This window comes from Acipenser ruthenus, chromosome 19 (assembly GCF_902713425.1).
Source record: "Acipenser ruthenus chromosome 19, fAciRut3.2 maternal haplotype, whole genome shotgun sequence".
Taxonomy (NCBI): domain Eukaryota; kingdom Metazoa; phylum Chordata; class Actinopteri; order Acipenseriformes; family Acipenseridae; genus Acipenser; species Acipenser ruthenus.
This window is the reverse complement of record NC_081207.1, coordinates 22,211,304-22,234,688: the sequence shown is the minus strand read 5'-3', so window position 1 is coordinate 22,234,688 and position 23,385 is coordinate 22,211,304. Positions and strand designations below refer to the sequence as shown.

The 23,385-nt window shown below is 39.0% G+C and overlaps 1 protein-coding gene across 2 annotated transcripts in view; it reads left to right on the top strand.

Moving 5' to 3' along the window:
* The window catches only part of chst6 (carbohydrate sulfotransferase 6), a 67,209-nt gene extending 45,348 nt beyond the window's left edge, over positions 1-21,861 (top strand). The window contains exons 1-2 of one of the 2 annotated variants that reach the window (XM_058992637.1): positions 11,747-12,143; positions 18,781-21,861. In XM_058992637.1, the coding sequence (XP_058848620.1) occupies positions 18,814-19,998 (1,185 nt within the window). In that variant the 5' untranslated portion in view covers positions 11,747-12,143; positions 18,781-18,813 and the 3' untranslated portion in view covers positions 19,999-21,861. Of the gene's footprint in view, positions 1-11,746; positions 12,144-18,780 lie in introns of those variants that run through there. The other variant, XM_058992639.1, reaches the window with a different exon arrangement.
* The last annotated feature ends 1,524 nt before the right edge of the window (positions 21,862-23,385 follow it).

Genomic DNA, 23,385 nt, shown 5'->3' with positions numbered 1-23,385 from the left:
TCACGGCAAGCCTTAGGGTGTGAGGAGACATACTGCAGATATGAATGAGAATCAGTTGGTTTGTAGTACACAGTGGTGTTAATGGTGGAATTCAAAACAGTGATGGAAATGTCCAAGAAAGATGTACTATTGCCTGTTTCTGATATGTTCCATGTGAAATCCAGGGCTGAGTGGAAATATGTTACTGACTGAATGAACTGTTTTAAATCCTCACTAGAGTTGGTGGAAATTACAAAGATGTCATCAATGTATCTAAGGTATAGTTTAGGTGTGTTTCCATTGTAAAAATTTGTTTCAACTGATCCCACAAAAAGGCAAGCATATGATGGTCCCATTTTAGTTCCCATGCTAACACCCCATACTTGAGTGTAAAAATTACCATCAAAGGAAAAACAATTCACTTCAATAATATTCATATTATTGTTATTACCTTCGACAAATGTCCTTGATTAGCAGTTTATAAGATAAATAATGTTTCCCATATTTTAAAAACATTCTCGGATGCATTGCTAATGCTCTGTGCCCTTCCTTCTTCATGACTCACACCTCATACTTCTGCATACCTATCTCACCAAAGAAAACAATGCCAGTGTTTCTTTTTTTTATCATGCCCAATTTGATCACTTGACACGTCACCTACTATACAAATTCTTGGGTTGAAACAAATTGATATACCAATCATGTTATTTAAGTTCTGTTTAATTTCCATCCAGATTGTATCATTGGACATGACCGAAGCCTATGAACAAGAGTGCCAGGTGTTAGGTTGCATCTGTGACACAAATTATTAGGGATCACTCCTATTTTATGTAGTTTTACTGGAGTGCAGTATAAGTTATGAAGAACCTTATATTGTATTAATTGCGGGTATCAGCCATAAAAGGTTGTCTGGCATACACTCCCAAATGCCAATTAAGGTTCTGTTCACAACATCAAGCTGTCCAGCCCACCCTCTTTGAACACCCTCATCTGATCCATTGAAACCTTCCAATAGAACACAGTAGATATCAGACACACGCATATTTCTATGATGTTCCGTGAATAAGGGGAAATGTCCGAGATAAGTTTGAATTATTGTTTTATGTTCAAAAATTACAGATTTCTGAAATTGGAAGAGAATAGTTTTCCTGAAGTAATTTAAAAGAGAAGCAAAATCTTGTTCAGAGGCAATATGTTTGAAAGATGGAGTCTCTAAACTAAAACAACTGATTTCGTGATTGCAAACTAAATAATCAAGATTGGTTTAAAAAAACTGTCTTGGTTAGTTTGCCAGTCCTAGAGTATCTGTAGGACCAACCACCTACCAACCCCTGTTTGGATTTTATAAAAGAGGTCTTATATTTTTTCCCAAACAGCTGCACTCTGTCTTGTCTTTTATATGTTAGTTTTTCATAAGATGTTGTCTTAGCTAAGCCATTGGCTGGTTACCTTGTACTGTACTGTCTGTGTCAAAAGTCACGATTGTCAAGTGGTCAGAAATGTGAATGTCCAGACAAAGTTAGCACTTGTGATGCACACATTGATTAATGGTTCACTTTTTTGAGACAGGAACACCAAGAGATATAATAACCAATAACACAGATATTTTTACAGAACGGTTGAAAACAAAACAAGATCTGCACTGTGCCCTGGTTACTAACCAGTCGCAACACTATTTTGATGTTGATGTAAACATCACTCTGTCTAAACACAAAAAGCAGGTAACAAGTTTTCTATTGCCTCTGTATATCCGGGGTTCAGAAACCTTTTACAAAAAATAAAACATTAAACACAAGGGTCTATACTTGTGGCTATACATGCCATCATGTTTGTGTGCCACAACCCCCACCCCCCATTAGATACCCCGGCAACCCTTCTCTCTTCAATGGTGTTGTTAACGGTAACTGCTCTGAAGCTTCCATTCCTCTCATTTCATTGCTGTTGTCATGGTTTAGTTCTCCTCTCTGATTCGCATACTGGCTTCCCTTTATGTTTCCTTTTATTGGTCAGGCTTAGTGTCTGTTAGACTCACTTTGACTCTGAGGGCAGTGATTTAGTTGAGAGCTTTTGTTCAGTTCATACATGTTTGGCTAGAATTCCAAATCTGTCCACTGCTTTGCTTTGTGTAATTTCCTATTGGACATCCATACTGTCATTTTAACTATGATAGAGCTAATTGTTTCACATTGTGATTGTGGTGTGAATACTGGCAAGGGATATGTGAGTCTGAGACCCTTGCAAAGGTAAAATAGCAGCATGCATTTAAAAACACGTGCATAGAGTGAAGCTACCATACACTAAGTAAACCATTTGGCTTGATATCCATGGCCATTAACTATTTCAATTTCCTTCAAAATCATTTGCTCTGATGAAGACATGTTTTTGTCAAAACGCATCAGCAAACAGTATTTTGATGTGTTAACGTAAGAATAAAGTTTGTTTTATTAAATATCTGCTACGGATCTGGATTTTGTTGATGGGAGTTGCCGTCTCCTTGCTACGGTTTCACCAATGGAAGGTATTTATTAAATATATATAGAGAAATGTCTCTAATTTATAATGATTCATGTCCAAACAGTAATTAAGAAGGTAACTTTTAACATTCCGTTATTTGATTCCAATATTCAAGAGTTACACACATATGTTTTAAACATTATCTTTATATAAAATAATGTAGCACTAGTTATTACAGAGGTAAAGGGATACCTGAATTGCCTTTTCCTCTGGGAGTGCATCGGCACACCTTCCAGGTCACCCGGAGGACTTGGAGCGCATCTCAAAGTGTCTCTCCTGTGCCTAAATGTATTTGCCTTCATGAAACTGTGAGATATAACTGGTTATTTATAACTGGGGGGGGGGGGGGGGGGGGCATTTGGCAGGAGCTTCAGTGACAAAGACAGCTCAAATTGCTGATGTTTCACGAGCAATGGTGTCTAAGGTGATGTCGGCATGGAACTCCGAGGGAAAGACATCATCAGCAAAGGGCAACAATGGGCGGAAGCGCATACTCCAGGATCGTGTTATCTGTGCATTAATTCAAAGTGCAAGGCAAAACAGGGGAGCAACCGCAGATCACTTGACTGCAAATTTCAGCCTGGGGCGCGAGCAGCCAGTTTCATCAAAAACGGTCCACCGAGAACTCCATAGAGCGGGATACCATACTGGCCCACCGAGAGGGCAGGGAGGACGGGGAAATTCCCCCGGGGCCCAACGCCCCGAAGGGGGGCCCTGATGAAGGGGGAACTTTTTTTTTTTTTTTTTTAAATATATATATATAATATTTTAAAACAACTAGCCCTGCACAAGACCCTTTGCGTTCCCACCACAACATTAAAAAGAAAAACTGCCGTACTGCACACTGAGCCGATGGGCTTGTGTTGTGTAATGATTGTGTATCCAGGCGGTGTCAAACACTTCCTTTCACACAATGATTTGAACTTTCGCATTTCATATTTCATAGGGCAGCAGTGTGGAGTAGTGGTTAGGGCTCTGGACTCTTGCCCGGAGGGTCGTGGTTTCAGTCCCAGGTGGGGGACACTGCTGCTGTACCCTTGAGCAAGATACTTTACTAGATTGCTCCAGTAAAAACCCAACTGTATAAATGGGTAATTGTATGTAAAAAATAATGTGATATCTTGTAACAATTGTAAGTCGCCCTGGATAAGGGCGTTGGTAAATAAATATAGATATATATATATTCTACTACACCAAAAAGCTGAAAAAAAGGCATAGCAATTTTGTGTATTTTTTTAAAGACTTTTAAAAACTTTAAAAGAACCCTAAAGTTGCACAATATATACCACAGTATGAATTATTCTATTATTAAGATCTATAATTTGCTCAAAACAACGTGGTGCAGCAGTTTGTTAGAAAAATGGTATTGTGTAAAATAAATAAAGAACTTTCTTCAGCTGGTGGTAAACACAATTCGAGAATGATCGGTAATATAGCTTAAAATACAAATATATTTACCAATACAGGCTATTAGTTAAGAGCAGAGATGAGTGGTTTATTTTTGGCACGGGATAAATAAAATAGTGTATAGCAACACCATTAAAATGTAGTTTATGCTAAAAACGTATGTTATTTGATGTTAAGTAAAACTCCGATTAATGACTATTACAAGTGGAGTTTGTACAAAAAAATATTTATTCACTTACCTAAAAAAAAGTTTGAATACTGTAAATAACTTAAACATAACTACTTTGAGAAAGTAAACTCCTGCTGCAGATTTTAATTATATTAAAACTTCTAGGCGTCGTTGACAGTTTCCTTCAAACCGATTATCAAAATACTGTATCGGTTGAAACGACCTTCCTCAGACACTGCAGTGTAAAAAATTGAAGGCATATGAAAGAAAAGGTTTTTAAAAAATGTACACAAAAGGTTTAAAAGATTAAAACATCTTTTATTTTCAGGACGTTTCGTGCAAAAGTCCTTCTTCAGCTGTTAAAAAGAAAAGTAAACACAGTGCAGTAAACTTGTTGTTATTCAATTACAGGAAGATAAACTCTTGTTCCTTTTGTTTCCGAGCAACATTTGTTCCATAGCACTCTTCTATATGACATCAAAGGGAGAGTCTTGAAAATAGGTGCTGTAGATGGGTCTTGTAAAATTTTAAAGTTTCTTTGCACAATTGTCTGTATCTTTCTGTTGGTAGGGTGGTAAGCGAGGACCAGAGCAGGATTTAACTTTAGTGATGATCTTGTCCGGAAAGCAACAATTTCCAAAAAACACACACATTTCCTCACTTTTGGTGAAGAAATCTTGATCGTCGCAGCAAATACATCTGAGTCTTAACAGTTGTGAATAGGGAATCGAGTCACGGCAAGCCTTAGGGTGTGAGGAGACATACTGCAGATATGAATGAGAATCAGTTGGTTTGTAGTACACAGTGGTGTTAATGGTGGAATTCAAAACAGTGATGGAAATGTCCAAGAAAGATGTACTATTGCCTGTTTCTGATATGTTCCATGTGAAATCCAGGGCTGAGTGGAAATATGTTACTGACTGAATGAACTGTTTTAAATCCTCACTAGAGTTGGTGGAAATTACAAAGATGTCATCAATGTATCTAAGGTATAGTTTAGGTGTGTTTCCATTGTAAAAATTTGTTTCAACTGATCCCACAAAAAGGCAAGCATATGATGGTCCCATTTTAGTTCCCATGCTAACACCCCATACTTGAGTGTAAAAATTACCATCAAAGGAAAAACAATTCACTTCAATAATATTCATATTATTGTTATTACCTTCGACAAATGTCCTTGATTAGCAGTTTATAAGATAAATAATGTTTCCCATATTTTAAAAACATTCTCGGATGCATTGCTAATGCTCTGTGCCCTTCCTTCTTCATGACTCACACCTCATACTTCTGCATACCTATCTCACCAAAGAAAACAATGCCAGTGTTTCTTTTTTTTATCATGCCCAATTTGATCACTTGACACGTCACCTACTATACAAATTCTTGGGTTGAAACAAATTGATATACCAATCATGTTATTTAAGTTCTGTTTAATTTCCATCCAGATTGTATCATTGGACATGACCGAAGCCTATGAACAAGAGTGCCAGGTGTTAGGTTGCATCTGTGACACAAATTATTAGGGATCACTCCTATTTTATGTAGTTTTACTGGAGTGCAGTATAAGTTATGAAGAACCTTATATTGTATTAATTGCGGGTATCAGCCATAAAAGGTTGTCTGGCATACACTCCCAAATGCCAATTAAGGTTCTGTTCACAACATCAAGCTGTCCAGCCCACCCTCTTTGAACACCCTCATCTGATCCATTGAAACCTTCCAATAGAACACAGTAGATATCAGACACACGCATATTTCTATGATGTTCCGTGAATAAGGGGAAATGTCCGAGATAAGTTTGAATTATTGTTTTATGTTCAAAAATTACAGATTTCTGAAATTGGAAGAGAATAGTTTTCCTGAAGTAATTTAAAAGAGAAGCAAAATCTTGTTCAGAGGCAATATGTTTGAAAGATGGAGTCTCTAAACTAAAACAACTGATTTCGTGATTGCAAACTAAATAATCAAGATTGGTTTAAAAAAACTGTCTTGGTTAGTTTGCCAGTCCTAGAGTATCTGTAGGACCAACCACCTACCAACCCCTGTTTGGATTTTATAAAAGAGGTCTTATATTTTTTCCCAAACAGCTGCACTCTGTCTTGTCTTTTATATGTTAGTTTTTCATAAGATGTTGTCTTAGCTAAGCCATTGGCTGGTTACCTTGTACTGTACTGTCTGTGTCAAAAGTCACGATTGTCAAGTGGTCAGAAATGTGAATGTCCAGACAAAGTTAGCACTTGTGATGCACACATTGATTAATGGTTCACTTTTTTGAGACAGGAACACCAAGAGATATAATAACCAATAACACAGATATTTTTACAGAACGGTTGAAAACAAAACAAGATCTGCACTGTGCCCTGGTTACTAACCAGTCGCAACACTATTTTGATGTTGATGTAAACATCACTCTGTCTAAACACAAAAAGCAGGTAACAAGTTTTCTATTGCCTCTGTATATCCGGGGTTCAGAAACCTTTTACAAAAAATAAAACATTAAACACAAGGGTCTATACTTGTGGCTATACACGCCATCATGTTTGTGTGCCACAACCCCCACCCCCCATTAGATACCCCGGCAACCCTTCTCTCTTCAATGGTGTTGTTAACGGTAACTGCTCTGAAGCTTCCATTCCTCTCATTTCATTGCTGTTGTCATGGTTTAGTTCTCCTCTCTGATTCGCATACTGGCTTCCCTTTATGTTTCCTTTTATTGGTCAGGCTTAGTGTCTGTTAGACTCACTTTGACTCTGAGGGCAGTGATTTAGTTGAGAGCTTTTGTTCAGTTCATACATGTTTGGCTAGAATTCCAAATCTGTCCACTGCTTTGCTTTGTGTAATTTCCTATTGGACATCCATACTGTCATTTTAACTATGATAGAGCTAATTGTTTCACATTGTGATTGTGGTGTGAATACTGGCAAGGGATATGTGAGTCTGAGACCCTTGCAAAGGTAAAATAGCAGCATGCATTTAAAAACACGTGCATAGAGTGAAGCTACCATACACTAAGTAAACCATTTGGCTTGATATCCATGGCCATTAACTATTTCAATTTCCTTCAAAATCATTTGCTCTGATGAAGACATGTTTTTGTCAAAACGCATCAGCAAACAGTATTTTGATGTGTTAACGTAAGAATAAAGTTTGTTTTATTAAATATCTGCTACGGATCTGGATTTTGTTGATGGGAGTTGCCGTCTCCTTGCTACGGTTTCACCAATGGAAGGTATTTATTAAATATATATAGAGAAATGTCTCTAATTTATAATGATTCATGTCCAAACAGTAATTAAGAAGGTAACTTTTAACATTCCGTTATTTGATTCCAATATTCAAGAGTTACACACATATGTTTTAAACATTATCTTTATATAAAATAATGTAGCACTAGTTATTACAGAGGTAAAGGGATACCTGAATTGCCTTTTCCTCTGGGAGTGCATCGGCACACCTTCCAGGTCACCCGGAGGACTTGGAGCGCATCTCAAAGTGTCTCTCCTGTGCCTAAATGTATTTGCCTTCATGAAACTGTGAGATATAACTGGTTATTTCTGCTAGTAAGTGGGGCATGTGTTCTTGAGTTCAACTAAATTGTACCCAGTTTAGACCTACTCTCACTTCTCTTTCACATGTCAAACTGCAACTTGGTTCCTTTTCATAAACCCCTGTTTGTATATTCTTAATATAGTTGTTTTGTTGCTACACAGACAAAATCTATTTTACAACTTATGTCTGGTAAATTCAGTTTCCATCAGTACTATCAACCCTTTCTTAGCTGATTGTTAGCTAACCCTACAAAATGAGTAATCACATACAGAAGGATGGATGAACAGAACAGCTCTATATATCCCAAGAATCTGATATGTGCAATAAAATAAGCTGAATAATATTAGTGTTTCATGGCAATGGGAGAAGTGGGTCTTCATATATATGCGGAAATGTGAAGTGTGACATACTTAGGTAATAATAAAACTAGCTGGGGCTATGTCAAATTACTGACAGTCATGCAGGTTTGCTTTACTATCTCCAATTGACAAGCTTAACTGATTCGATCATATAGCTCCACTTCACACCTGTCATACCATCCTCTATGGAACAGGTTTGGTTCACCAGCTCACCGGAAACACACTCCCAATATTTACACTGGGGGGAATGGATCACACAGGAGCCAGTGCACTGTCAATATTTGAAAGTTTGTTACCAGCTTCAAAATTTGCTTCCTTGCAAAACACTTTGCTTTATATTGTTTGGATGCTGGTAATGCATTATGATGGGTGTTTCACATTGTCAGTAAATGTAATGTGTAGAATTTTGGAGATTATGATCACATGATACAACACCTCCAAACAAAGTGACAGGGAGAGAAACAAACCACCCAAAGCAACTGGCACCTGACCTGTGAGTGCCATTTTTTTTTTTATTATTTCTTAGCAGACGCCCTTATCCAGGGCGACTTACAATTGTTATAAGTTATCACATTATTTTTACATACAATTACCCATTTATACAGTTGGGTTTTTACTGGAGCAAAAAGTCCCCTGCACGGACACTGTGTCTGTGTGTGTGTGTGTGTGTGTGTACTTTTGTACCTCGTTGTTATTGTTTTTATTATGACAGTTTTACCGTGTCTTTGAATGTGTATCCCCTTATGAAAATAATTCTATAGTATTACTATAGGAATCTTATAGTAAAATTCTATAGTTAATTGGGACATACTATAGAAATATACTATATAATTCTTATAGGAATATTATAGAATTCCTATAGGATTATTATAGGAATCTTATAGTAAAAAATCCTATAGGAATCTTATAGTAGAAATCCTGTAGGGATGTAGTAGTATTCCTATAGTATTACTATGAAAGTTTATAGCTATAGCAGGATTACTAAAATATTCTTATAGTTTTTGAACAACATTACTATAACTATGAATCATTCTATTAATCATAGATTATAAGGTGTTTTAATAACTTTACAAGACTATGCTGAAAATATTTGCAATAACTGAAGTATATGTTAACTACAGTTTTCTTTTTTTATAACTACATTTTAAAAGATGCAATTCTAATGTGCTATTAATTAGTGGAGAATTTTGTGAAATACATTTGCTTTTGCTGTGCGAATCAAATTGTGTGTGTGATATTGACTGTGAATGCCAGCTCACGCCTTTTGTCATTGTAAAGCCCTATAAAGTACTTTCTGATGCACCTTATGTTAATAGAAGGCTAGGCTTGACATCAAAAAAATTCTTAAACAAGGTTGAAAAAACAGGAAGAACATCAGCACACTTCTTGTCTGAAATAAAAATTAAATGTGTACAGGCAGATGTTTGGTTGCAGCCACTTCCAAATACATATGAACTGGATTAATCTTGGGTGTTCAGGACTTTTTGGACCTTTATAAATACACATTTTTAAAATATAATTTTTGTATTTGAGAAAAACTCAGCTGCATATATAAACTTACACAGTGTATAAGTTGCAATAAAATGAACCCCTAATTGTGAACAACCCTTATTTAGTCAACTTTCACAATGGATAAAGTGCACAGTGGGGTCATGTCTTTATTGCTCAATTTATCGCCCTAGCATGGTTTTCTCACTAAATATCTGGGTATATTCTGAAACACAATCGCTGCACCAACCAACCAAATAGATGATCTTCTTACAAAATCCCATAGAATCCAATTGAATCCTATTCTGAATTTCTTTGTTAGGGATCTCCATTATCTAGTAGCATGTCCTTGGACATCATGCAGTGCTTGAACCTATTAAGGCATCTAATCAATCATTACAAGTTTCTGCTCTAGGTCCTGTTTATTATTTGGCAAAGGTAGACTTCTCCATGTTACCTCTTAAATTCACTCGCTCTGAAGTTGCACATTTTAGTTCTTTACAACAGATTGTTTTTGTAGGTTTTTGTAGGCGTGTTAAGTTTTCCACTGTGAAAGAAACGTCATGTAAACATGGGATACATTAGGAATAGTTATTCTTACACCCATGTGAACAATTTTTTTTAAAGAATACCGTATTCCGAATACTCGTCTGTCTGCATGTAAATGTAGTGATTATTTTGCTGCATTTACTTTAACTATTTTCATTAGGTGACTTCTATTTGAGCCTACCAGTCTCCTCATGGTTTAAATCATCTGCCTCCCATTTACAAATGTAACTGTACAAAGGTAACAATGTTTCATTAAAGAAATGTGGGCTGAAATTATTGCTTTTTTAACGTAAAACATTGGTAAGAATCTATTGTATAGAAAAACAGTGTGAGAGAATGTATAGGTTACCAAGCCATTTATTAATTATCTATTGTAGCTTCTCATGCATTGTGTGTTTTGTTTGTGCTTTGTATTGTACTTTTTTACTACTGATGGATGACAATTTAATGTAACTTTTTAAATGTCTGTAATCTGTAAAAATAAATATTGTGCAGGGGACTTTTTGCTCCAGTAAAAACCCAACTGTATAAATGGGTAATTGTATGTAAAAATAATGTGATAACTTGTAACAATTGTAAGTCGCCCTGGATAAGGGCGTCTGCTAAGAAATAAAAATTAAAAAATGGCACTCACAGGTCAGGTGCCAGTTGCTTTGGGTGGTTTGTTTCTCTCCCTGTCACTTTGTTTGGAGGTGTTGTATCAGATCATAATCTCCAAAATTCTACACATTACATTTAGTATATTTCTATAGTATGTCCCAACTATATAATTTTACTATAAGATTCCTATAGTAATACTATAGATTTATTTTCATAAGGGCAATTCATCTTTTATCCAGTAAATCTTTGGGATTAGTCATGTAATCAATCACACGTTGACACCCATAACCGCAACATGTATATTTTATAAAAACAAAGTTTAAACGTGTATATATTTAGTATTTTTTAGTGTTTAACACAGTAAAATAACATTTAGAAAATGTATATTTAATGTGCGTGTAAAATATAATAGACGTTTAAGAACGTCATCCATTAGAATGTGCAATATCCTCCTAAAAGTTTGCTATATCGGAGCTGATAATACGTGTCACCTTGTGGACTAAGGTGAATCGCCGTCATTATTAAATTATAAAATATTTAACCGTGGTTGTAAATCGTTATGTATAAAATACATTCATTCCTCAAGGAGAAATATGTAATCACAAGTTATATAATTATGCCTTGGGTACAATAACGTTACAATACCAGTAGATGTTTGTATTTATTTATTTTAGAAATGAGGTGTGTATCTCAATTATTATTATTATTATTATTATTATTATTATTATTATTATTATTATTTAGTAATTTTGCTGACTTTACTCAATGACTTAGAAGTATTAATCATAGGGAGGGATGAAATTAGCAAAAGAGTGGGTAGAATGTACAGTAACGTCTTCTGCCTCCGAAGTAAAAAAAACCAACAAAGAGCCCTCAGAAAAAAGGTTTTTGAACATGCCCGAACCAAGGCCCATTTAGCGGCAGCAAGCATTGTAGCCAAGGCTAAAGATGACACATTGTCTGGCTGCATTGTGTTTGTCACTTTTTTTCTCATGCGTTCCGGTACCTCAGAGCCCCCCGGAACACCCCCCCTCTCGCGCTGTGTGTGTGTGTGTGTGTGTGTGTGTGTGTGTGTGTGTGTGTGTGTGTGTGTGTTTAGATTCAAACACATATTCCCTTGAGAAAGACATGTACAACATATCGAAACGTCGGGCAGCTGGCTCTATCAATATATAGATAGCTGGCTCTATCAATATATAGAAATATGTCGACACATAACAGATAAGGAAATACCTTTGAACCTGGCCTTATTTGCAGAAATATTTTTAAAACTGAACTCAAAATATGTCACCAAACTACAGAAAACAAACTGCAAACAGTTTTGTTATTTTTGGGGGTTTGGCTTCCAATGCCCACACCCTCTACTTCAGAAAATAAATTCTGCTCGCTGTGACCGGGGCCACGTCTAAAAGCGATTCAGTGTAGCAGCGCCTCTGAGCTCCGCGGTTGCTCTCTCGCATCTCCAGTGGGACTTGCAATTTCTGAAGGAAGAAGCGGTTTGTTTCTTTCCCACGAGTAACATTTTTAAGGTAAGAGAAGATTTATAAGTACTTAACAAACAATAAAACACAGTTAAGTATTTCAAAATATGTTTTGTAACATGTTGTATCTGCGTTTTTTTTATTACTGTTTTACATCACGTGCTGTTAACTAACCTGGCATACGTGCAAGGATGCTTGATTCAAACTTTTCTAGCTGTCTGTAAACGGAGCCTTTTGTTCGTAAAGTAATACATACGGTATTTAGGCGCCTTTTCCATTTGGTCCTTTATTTCATTTAAACTTAATTGAGACTTGATATTTATTGCAAGACTGTGGTAATCAGACATTTAGGTCCTGTTGAAGAAACGGTTGTAACTCGAGTATTCTACATCAATGGTACAGTGTCTTGTTAAGCAGCAGTCTACCCGTGATGACTCCCTCGCTGTGTGTGTGTGTGTGTGTGTATAGCAGACCTTCGTTAAAAACGTAATGCACGAGGTTTAACAAATTTTATGTTGTGAATAATATACTGTGACATTCAAATTAAATAACCGCTAAGTTTAAAATAAATAAGTGTGTTCTATTTAAGAATACAACAATTGCTTGCCTAGCTAGTTTGCTACATTATTTATTTTTTTTACATCATGCTTCCAAGATGGTCCTTTTAAGAAGTTTAGCTAGAACATAATTCACTGAAAAAGAAGTGTAAAAAGCACCAGGTTAATAGAAGCAAAAATAATTCGTCAACGGTGTAATTAGACCCTTTGGAATACAGTCAGCTTAACTGATTTAGCGGTGACTGCAATAATTCCACTTGAAATGATTCTAAACATTAGCTTGTTCAAATAGCTTATTTTCGATTTAGTTTTTACACTCGGTAATGTGAGTCTTAACACCTTGTCAACTGGTAGCCTAGCTCTTTAAACATCGTTGAGGCTGGCTTATTTTGTTTTATGTTAGGTTTGCCATGAAAACGGTATTTATTGTTGTAACAATGACAACTGTAACAGTAAACGGAATATGATACCTTGACAGTCACATTATTGTTTTTAATTAAACTAATCTACTCTCAACCACCCAAACCACAATTGCATACACACCCATATTCACTCATCCACCCTCTCAACAGCCTCAACTGTTTTAGAGGGTAGTGAAATATTTGTCCCTTTTAAATCTTACTGCAGTGCACCCTGGTAGATGCATTGTAAAGCATAGCCAGGCAACCTCTTTTTTTTTGTTTGTTTTTAGTTTGAGCTTCCCATGTTCTTGTCTTGTACCACTGTGTAATTCCTGTTCAAGTTTTCACAATGTGAGGCATGATGTACATAACTCTTTTGCTTGCACTCAGCACCTACCCAGGAAACCTTGTCCTCCATCCTCCATATGAACCAGAATGACACTAGGGAAATACCTCTCCAGTCCACTTGACTGCAGTGTTGGTTATGGAAGCACCTGCCAACTGAGCATCTGCTATCGACCCAGTATGGAATTCTGTCAGATCTATTATCTTGCCCATCATGACTGAAACTAACTTTCTACAGTGTGTGCTACAAAAGGCAAAAATTGCAGTCTTTTTGGTCTGTAGGTCAGGACACAGATTTATAAAAAAGCATGTGTCGTTCCATTATAAAACATTCGTGAAAACATAGCTGTGTAATACAGCATAGTTAAGTATTGCAAGTCCCAGACAGGTATGGTAAAGCACATTAAAAAAAAAAAAAACATAGTAAATTATGATAAATGCACAGTATAAACATGGGAAACCTGTAACATTACCATGCAGATTTGATGTGGTTCTCACAAAGTGCCACAAGAGAGAGGAAGATGTCACATAACTGTTAGCAAGGACCCCCATCTGAGATGAAGCACAAAGACTGTTTACAGGAATTCAGACTGTTTGTCTTCTGCTCTAGCCTATCCTGTTGTTGTGTGTAGAGTTTTAGCTTAACTTTGAGTTACATTTTATTTTTCCATGTTCACATATTTTGTTCAAGACAGTTCTGGGCACACATTCTCCAAATCAGTGTGTTATTCTCCTATTGAGAACATGTGGCTTTTGGGGCTGTAAATTGCCAGTTCTTTTCTGGCAGATCAGTAAAGCTGAACTATTTCATATTGTACAGTATTTGAATCTTTAAAACTTTTGGTCTGAAACGTGCAGACAGTGTGCATTTCAATTGGACTGCGTCGTAGCAAACTTACAGCTACAATCTTTGATTTTCACTGCATTTAAAGCACAGTAGCGTTTTTTTTCCGTTCCAGACTTTGATAGTTGCCTCTACCCATGGACAGTCTGCAGTCTAATCAGAACTCAATACAATACAAAGTCTAGTATAGAGTCAAGGTACTCCAGGAAATGCCAGTAGGGATTTTTAGTTATTAACTTATTCTGTTGTTGTATTGTAACTGGGGAAACTGAATTTTACCTTATATAATTCTTTTTTATCCTTAGATTTATTTACCTCTTCAATTTACCATTTTCGCACAGAAATGCAGCTACTGTGCCATCTCTGAAGCGTTTTAACGAGTGTGTAAAATACCCCTTCATATCCTTTCACACAGCATAAAATTGCACAATCTATGCCGTCATAAACCTTTCACACAGCCAAAGAGATCACACGAGTGAATCAATAGATTGTTGTGATGGCAACAACAGACTGTTCTCGTGCAATCTGAAACCAAAACATGGCGCTATCTTTTGTCGAAGAAGTACATTTGGCTGCATTTTGTTTTCTTCTCATTTTAAGTTACATTATACAATCTAACAACCTGCTAAGTGTGAAACTGACAGAGCTTCAGTCACAATGCAGATCGCACATTTTAGTGCAAAGAAGGCGTTATAATTTCTGCAAAAGAAAAAGGGTCCAGCACTAAAGGAAAAATCAGAGATTGAAAATCGGGTGGATGATGGCATTTGCTGTACTTGAAGGAAGCTTGTGCGAACACTCGATTTGGGCAATGGAACGCCAACATGGTAATGTTGACTTTGAAACCACACCCACTATAGCGCTTCAGTGACGGCATAGCCTTTCACAACGGCAGTTATGACGGTTCAGTGCCGTCTCTGAAACACCTCGCGAGTGGTTCAGAGACGGCATAAAATATGACGGTTCTGTGGCGGTGTAACAGGGGAGATCTGGACTGACTGTCTGGCACATTCGTATTACTGCAGGTAGAGGGCAGCAGTCTTGTGGGATCCGCCTGTCGGTCATGGCGATGACACGGAGAGGTGGGGAAGAGAGTGTGTGTGCTTTCCCTCTTTCTGAGTAGCTGAGGGGCGGGCCTTGGGAGACTGCTCGGCCCATAAGAACTGGCTTGGTTATGTGCTCGGGTGGCCGTGTTGGGGGAAATACAGTGTTGCTGGCAGAAAAGGCCAGCGTGAAACAAGTAGCAGGCGAGCCCGGCTGAGGGGAAGCCGTTCATAAAAACTAATTTGCACACAGCAATATAAATAGACACGTACCCGAGGGGACATGTGTAGAAGTATGGGGAACCCTGGCCAACCCCGGCGTATAGGCATAGCCGAGTGTAGGACGGAGACCCGTGCTGACCAGCTTAGCGGCAGTGGGGGCACTGCATAAGCAGCACTTTTGTTTGTAGTTTTATTACTGTGTTTTATTTTCCCTTTTTCTTTCGCCTTCTGTTTTCATTATTATTTTTGAGCACTTGAAGGTGCACGGACTGGGATACCTGTGTTGGTAACCCCGTGGTCCTGGTTTACTGTCGGCAGTATCCAGACCACGGACAAAAGCGCCCTCTGCGGGCTAAACTAAATAAAATAATAAATAAGGAAAATAAATCAATCTGGGCACCTGTGCGGTGGTTACAAACAAAACCTTCTGTCTCCTGTGTCAGTGAATACCCCCACCCTTCCACAGGCGGTATAAGCAATTCACACAGACCTATAAGCCGCTAAAGTGGCTGTTCTGAACCGTCATAACTCCTCTGTGTGAAAGCACCTTATAGTTTATTTTTTCTTCCATTTTGTTTTTTAAAGCTAGACATTCTACCTGAATGTTCTGCGGTCATCTACCATGTGATAGCACACTTGAATGGAGCTTCGTGATTGGTAGATGTTGTGAGGTTTAATTTATTTTTGTTTTTAATGCTTATTTGCAGGTATAAATTGGATTTTCGTGTGTGTTCCATACTTTAGAGAACATTTGGTTTTATCCTGCCAAATTTTGGATGCCCTAAAAAGGAAAATGTTACAGTGTGTTTTGGAAACCAGCCTTGTTTTTAAAAAGTTTATGCCCTTTTTAATCAGGCCGGGCCTTTTTTAAGAGGGCCAGTTACTATAACAGATATCCACAGCATTTAAAGGTAAATATGATACTGTTAAATTTGAAGTAGATACACTCAGATGCCGAATAATCTCCTTACCAAGTTGCATCTGTAAATGTCTAGATGTGGTACAACCTATAAAGCAAGAAGACAAACGATTTGGTGGTAAACTGATGACGGCACTGGCCCAAAGTCTGTTTCATTTAGAAAGGTTTTTAAATACAGGATTCCAAAAATGTAAGTATACGTGACGTTTTGATTTTTTTTTTCTCAAAAGGTGCACATAAAGGGACTTTGGTATACAGTACCATGGTAAAAGTGTATCAAGATATTTTAAAAAGTAGCGAGTAAGGAAGGAAATGGCTGTTCTGTTGTGCCAGTGCTTGATTTACAAACCTGTATCTGCTCATATCCGCTTTGCATCTTACCATGCAAGTTTTCTTTTCAGATAAGCAGAAGTATTCTACTGGCACAGCAGGCTGCCACATCTGTTTAGAAAGCACAGCACTATGAAGTGCACAGTGATGCTTTGGTATTGTGTAAACTATTTAATTGATTGCAATTTTAAAATGTGTATATTACTCCCAAAGCACTAGATTAACATGTATGTCAGGGCTATGGATGTGCGTCATTGGGTGTCAATATTTACATGTGTGTTATCTCCACCACATCTGTAAAGTTGTTATCGGTAATAAAGTAGATCACAGTGACATACAGACATCATGCAGATGGTTGTCATAAGCAAACATGATGGGGTGTATATTTACAGTTTGTGGAAAAGTTTTTCGTTGTGATCGAGATTCAGCACAGAAACCAGGTCCAGAGGACAGTTGTTATCAGTGTTGAGAGCCGAGGTCCCAAGAACAAAGAAAGGGGAAGCTTTAATATTAAAGACTCAGCAGGTTTTTATTTCTTCACCATCCTATAGTGTAAGATTTGGAAAGATAGTTAACTGGAATTGCTTTAGTAAATTGGCTAAGAAAGCCATTTTATTACAAAATTGTTGCCCTTTTTTTCTTTTGAAATAAGTAATGAATAAATATTTAGTTGCCATGAATTCCTTGGTAGTTAAACTGCATATATGAAAAATATGAATATTTAAACAGAAAATAATTACTAGAAGAATAATAAAAACCTCAAATGATGAGTGAATTAGAAATGGTACTGCGTGTACCTCATCCAGGCTGTACAGTAAACGAAGTTGAATATAAAGGATGGAGAAAACTGCTGTGATTGGTCGTCATGGCAAATCTATATTGCCAGAGCTGTTACAACACATTATACTTTTGACTGTAACTTCATATGTTGTGTTTGAATTTTGTGATAGATTTTAGTTAATATGTACTATCATTAAGTGGGAAAATCCTGTTCTTTTTAAGAAGAAAAACATGATGGGGGATTCCTGTATTAATCGCGGACCCTTTTTTGAAACTTGGGCCTTTGTATAATGAGGCTGCTTTTGTACATTTAAGATGTTTTGATCAGATTAATTTTCCCCTTGGATATGCTGTGACTAATTGCTCAGAAACCTAACTATCCTTTAAAATGAAGGTATGCAGGTGTAATATGCCATTGAAATAATTTACTGTATTAGGCAACCAATATTGGAAATAGACCAACAGTAGCCAGTTCAGTAGATTTCTCATTCTTTTCTAATAAAACAAAAACACGCAAGCATTGCAATATTTTCTCTTAGAAAATTAGATTTTTAGTTTTTTGACAGTCAATCCATTTTGTATTACATAGCGCCACCTAGTGGATATTCTAAGATGTACTGGAACTCAAACCAGGACATGTATTGTAGTTGATTTTTGTTATGACAGCACTGTTGTTGAGTTTAGTATACATTTCAAAAGTAACTAAATGTAAAAGGCATTGTGGATTTTTGTTGCTCAGCTGATCCATAATCAGCAGTTTTCTAAATATTATTGATTTGCATACTGTATAAATTGAATTTACAATCCATTGGCAACAGGATGAAAAAAAAAATATTGTTATTAGTTTATTTTTATTAGTTTATTTAGCAGACGCCTTTATCCAAGGCGACTTACAGAGACTAAGGTGTGTGAATTATGCATCAGCTGCAGAGTCACTTACAATTACATCTCACCCGAAAGACGGAGCACAAGGAGGTTAAGTGACTTGCTCAGGGTCACACAGTGAGTCAGTGGTTGAGGTGGGATTTGAACCGGGGACCTTCTGATTACAAGTCCATTGCTTTAACCACTGGACCACACAGCCTCCTGTATTGTATATATATAGTGTGTACACAATATAGGATATTACATATACAGTATAACGAAAAGGTGTGTGTGTGGAATACTAGTTCAGTACTTGATTTAAATTGAGCAATCTTCCAGTACTTTATATTGCATCTGACTGTAAAATCTCTTTGCCCTAGGTGCTTCCCATTTTAAAGACCTGGTCCTTCGCTATGTGGAGATTACGGATCACCAACTCTGCAGTCTTCACACTCATCAGTGGGCTAGCACTGGTCTTCTTATACTCCTGGCAGAGTGGCGTCACCCCCCAGGCTGAGCAGAATGGCAAAGTCCACATCTTGATTCTGTCCTCCTGGCGCTCAGGCTCCTCCTTCGTGGGACAGGTCTTCAGCCAGCACCCGGATGTGTTCTATCTAATGGAGCCCGCCTGGCATGTGTGGGTCAGCATGTACCAGAACAGCGCCAGCACTTTGCGGATGGCGGTCCGGGACCTCATCCGATCAGTCTTCCAGTGCGACATGTACGTCTTTGACGCCTACATGCCCGAAAAGCGTAACATGACGCATCTGTTCCAGTGGTCGGTCAGCCGTGCGCTTTGCTCGCCGCCTGCATGTGACCTGTACAAGCGGGAGGAGATCAGCAACGAGAGGACCTGCAAGAAGATGTGCAGCAAGACTCCGTTCGACAAGGTGGAGGAAGCCTGCAAGTCCTACAGCCACGTGGTGTTGAAGGAGGTACGCGTCTTTGACCTGGAAAGCCTCTACCCTCTTCTCAAAGACCCGTCCCTCAATCTCAAAATCATCCACCTCATCCGAGACCCCAGGGCGGTGGTCAAATCCCGTGAACAGTCGATGAAGGCCTTAATGCGGGACAATGGGATTGTCCTCAACACCAAAGGTGTTCAAGTGTTAGACACCCACTACCAGGTGATACGGGAGATCTGCCGGAGCCACATCCAGATTTACGAAACAGCCACTCAGAAAGCGCCCAGCTTCTTAAAGGGCCGGTATATGATGGTGAGATATGATGACCTCGTACTGGACCCACTTGCTGAAATCTCAGCGATGTATAAGTTTGCAGAGTTAATCATGACCCCTAAGCTTAAATCTTGGATATATAATATCACACACGGCGAAGGGCGTGGGAGTGGACAGGAGGCCTTCCTAACCACCTCTCGCAATGCGGTGAACGTCTCGCAGGCCTGGAGAGCCGCGTTGCCATATGAGAAGGTTGCTAAAATACAGGAAGTCTGCAAAGGGGCGATGAACATGCTGGGCTACCAACTAGTGGAGTCTGACAAAGAACAGAAGCGGCTGGAGCAGGATATGGTGTTGCCAAGGAAACAATACCAGTTCACTTGGTTGCCCTCCAAGACCACAGATAAATTAAAAGATTAAATTTTGTGGACCTGTCAAAGTTATTTGGGATTTTTTTTAACTGTTTACTTTTTTTATTTGTATTATTTAGTGTGCTCAGTTATTTTACCTCCAAGCTGGAACGCCCAATCATTTTCCCCCTCACCGCAGCAATTCCTCACACTACTCAGAAGAACTGGTTCAGCGGGCGTCCTCCGATCCCACGACCGAGCCAGCTTCCTCTTTTACACCCAGGAATTTGAGAGTGGATGTCAGCAAGCTACCGGCCTCTGGAGGACAACGGCCAGCAGGGTTCACTGTAGTGTCTGCCAGGTTTGCCTCTCTAACCCATGGGAGCGCCAGAGCAATGTGATGCTCCTTTTGGAATCCCCAGAGACTGTTTATTTTTAAAACAAACATTATTTAGTATTCTTATTAGTTGGAGAACTGTGTTTTGAAAAAAATGATACACTATACCAGAGGTGCATCTTAATGATTAAGGGACATCACAATGTTATAACTTTGACTTTTGTTGGACTTTTAAAGAATGACCACCAGGGGGAGCAGAGATTACTAGTTTGGTTGGGATATATAAGAAGTTAAAGGTCATTCATACAAAACAACTGACAAATATATGTATATCATAATAATAATACATTTTATTTATGTAGCACTTTTCATTTAAAAATCACCCAGCAGCATAAAAACAGACATTTCAATAGACAAACAGTAAGAACAACAAATCATTTACAGGAAGCCAATCGAAAGAAGTTTTAAGATTAGATTTAAAAACATCAACTGAGTCACAATTTCTCAAATAGCCCGGCAGGGCGTTCCATAGGCGTGGGGCTAGAGAGCAGAAAGCCCGATCACCCACAGTGTGCAGACGAGTCCTAGGCACAGACAAAACAACACTGTTACCAGATCTCAATTTTTGTTTAGCTATGTGGTACTGAAGGAGAGCCCTAAGACAGGCAGGGCCTTGAGAATGTAAGGATTTATAAGTTAGTAATAAAACCTTAAAATCAATCCTATATTTGACTGGCAGCCAGTGGACAGAAGTGAGGACAGGAGATAAATGCTCATGTTTCTTGGTCTTAGTGAGAATACCAGCAGCACTATTTTGAACATATTGTAACCTGTTGATAACCTTAGAGGAGATACCTGCAAAAAGAGCATTACAGTAACCCAATCTTGATGAAATAAAGGCATGTGTAAGCTTTTCTGCATCAGTCGTAGATAATGAGGATCCAAGTCTAGCAATGTTCCTAAGGTGGAAGAAAGACACTTTGCAGACATTCTTAATATGATCCTCAAATGATAACATAGGGTCAAATCTCACACCAAGATTGGTGACCAATGAAGTGGGACTGATCTCATGTCCATCAATTTCAAGGTTGAAATCAGCTGCCGTCGAGATCTGATGTGGCAAACCCACTAACATTACCTCAGTTTTGCTGCAATTAAGCTGTAAGAAGTTTTGCTGCAACCAAGTCTTTATGTCGGCTAAACAATTATTCAATAGAGAGATTTCCATTACACGAGAGTAGATGTTAAAACTTCATGCTGATTTGAACTCGGCTCTCGCCAAGATAAGCACCAACTAAGACGTAGCTTTACAGTAAACTAATGTGATCCATATGTGTCTCCCTCCATTTACGTTTCCTTCCATATGATGATGTAGATATCCTTCTGTCTGGTGTTAATGGCTGAAGTGTAATGCTGGCTCCAGGGATCAGCTTATTTTGCCTCCCTGGCGCATCAGCACACACAACGGCTGCGATGCTGGCTCCGGGGATCAACCAAAGTGCGGCCTCCCCAGCGCATCAGCATGACAACCGTCTGGATTGAGCTAAGTAGGGTACATCTCTGGGGTTTTCAAGTGGGCACCTTCCATCCTCAGTGTTTCGTCGACTAGCCCACGACACCTCAAGAGGGCTCGACGGTGATTCTGGCGTCCCAGCATCACCCCCCTCCGTCCCCCACTCAACTCAGCCCAGCTTACTTACCTGTCCCCAGCCAGAATCTTTCCGTCTCAACCACAGCCAGTTGCTGCTCCTCTCTGCTGCTTCAGATAAGTTCTTCACTGTGCGACGCAACTCTTGGCCACTGAATCCGACGTCTCTGAGAAACCGGGTTGTAGAGTGTGCCACAAATCCTCGACAACCCACTTCCACTGGGTAAACCCGAACTCTCCATCCTCGCTGTTCCGCTTCAGTGGCTAGTTGAGCATACCGCAGTTTCTTCCTCTCATACGCCTCATCTACAGCATCCTCCCATGGCACTGTTAACTCTACCAGGTGAACAAGGCGTGCTGATCCAGACCACAAGACAATATCTGGTCGAAGGTTAGTGGTGGCAATCTCAGGTGGAAAAATAAGCCGTTGACCAACATCTGCCAGCATTTTCCAGTCTCTAGCAGCTTCCAGTTGTCCTGGGCGAGGATTGGTTTTAACACCTTTTCTTGGTGGTTGCTCTCCTGGGCGGAGGAATGTTGTCTTTTGTGTGTAATGTTTTGATGGAACAGGTGGCAACTTATTGGTCATGTTACGCTTGTCTTCCAATGCTAAGGCCAAACATCGCAGCACCTGGTCATGGCGCCAAGTAAACCGTCCTTGGCTAAGAGCCACCTTACATCCTGTCAAAATGTGCCTTAATGTTGCAGGTGATGAACACAAAGGACATGAGGGATCCTCTCCTACCCAGAGGTTTAGGTTCTGTGGTGATGGGAGAACATCATATGTTGACCTGATGAGGAAACTGATCCTGCTCTGTTCCATTGACCATAGGTCTTGCCAGCCAATCTTGCGTTGTTCCACACTCTCCCATCTCATCCATTCTCCCTGTTTGGCCTGGGAAATGGCCTTTATACACCTCATCCTCTCCTCCTGCTTTTGCACCTCGTTGACTACCATCTTCCTCCTTTGAGCTGGGGCCGCCTTGTGCCATGTAGGAGGAGTTGAACTGAAACCAAGACCCCCTCTTCCATGCTGAACTTGCCCCATGATATCACCAATTCGAAGGGCAGCCTTTGCATCTTCCACAGCTTTCTTTGCCGCCCACTTTCTTCCAGTTTTCAACACAGGTGCTGCCTCCCTTACGCATTTATCGCGTGACTCTACTAATGTCATTTCCAGTCTGACCTTGGCGCACTTAAACTCCTCGGTTAGAGCAGAGACTGGTAGCTGCAGTATTCCTTTACCATAAAGTCCCACTCTGCTGAGGCAGCGTGGAACTCCCAACCATTTCCTGATGTATGAACTGATTAAAGCTTCCAGCTTCTCTACTGTTGTCAAAGAAACCTCGTACACAGTCAGTGGCCACAGCAACCTCGGCAGTAGACCAAACTGAAAGCACCAGAGTTTTAGTTTACCTGGTAGAGCGCAGCTGTCTATGCTCTTCAACCCTTCCACTGCTTGTTGTCTAACT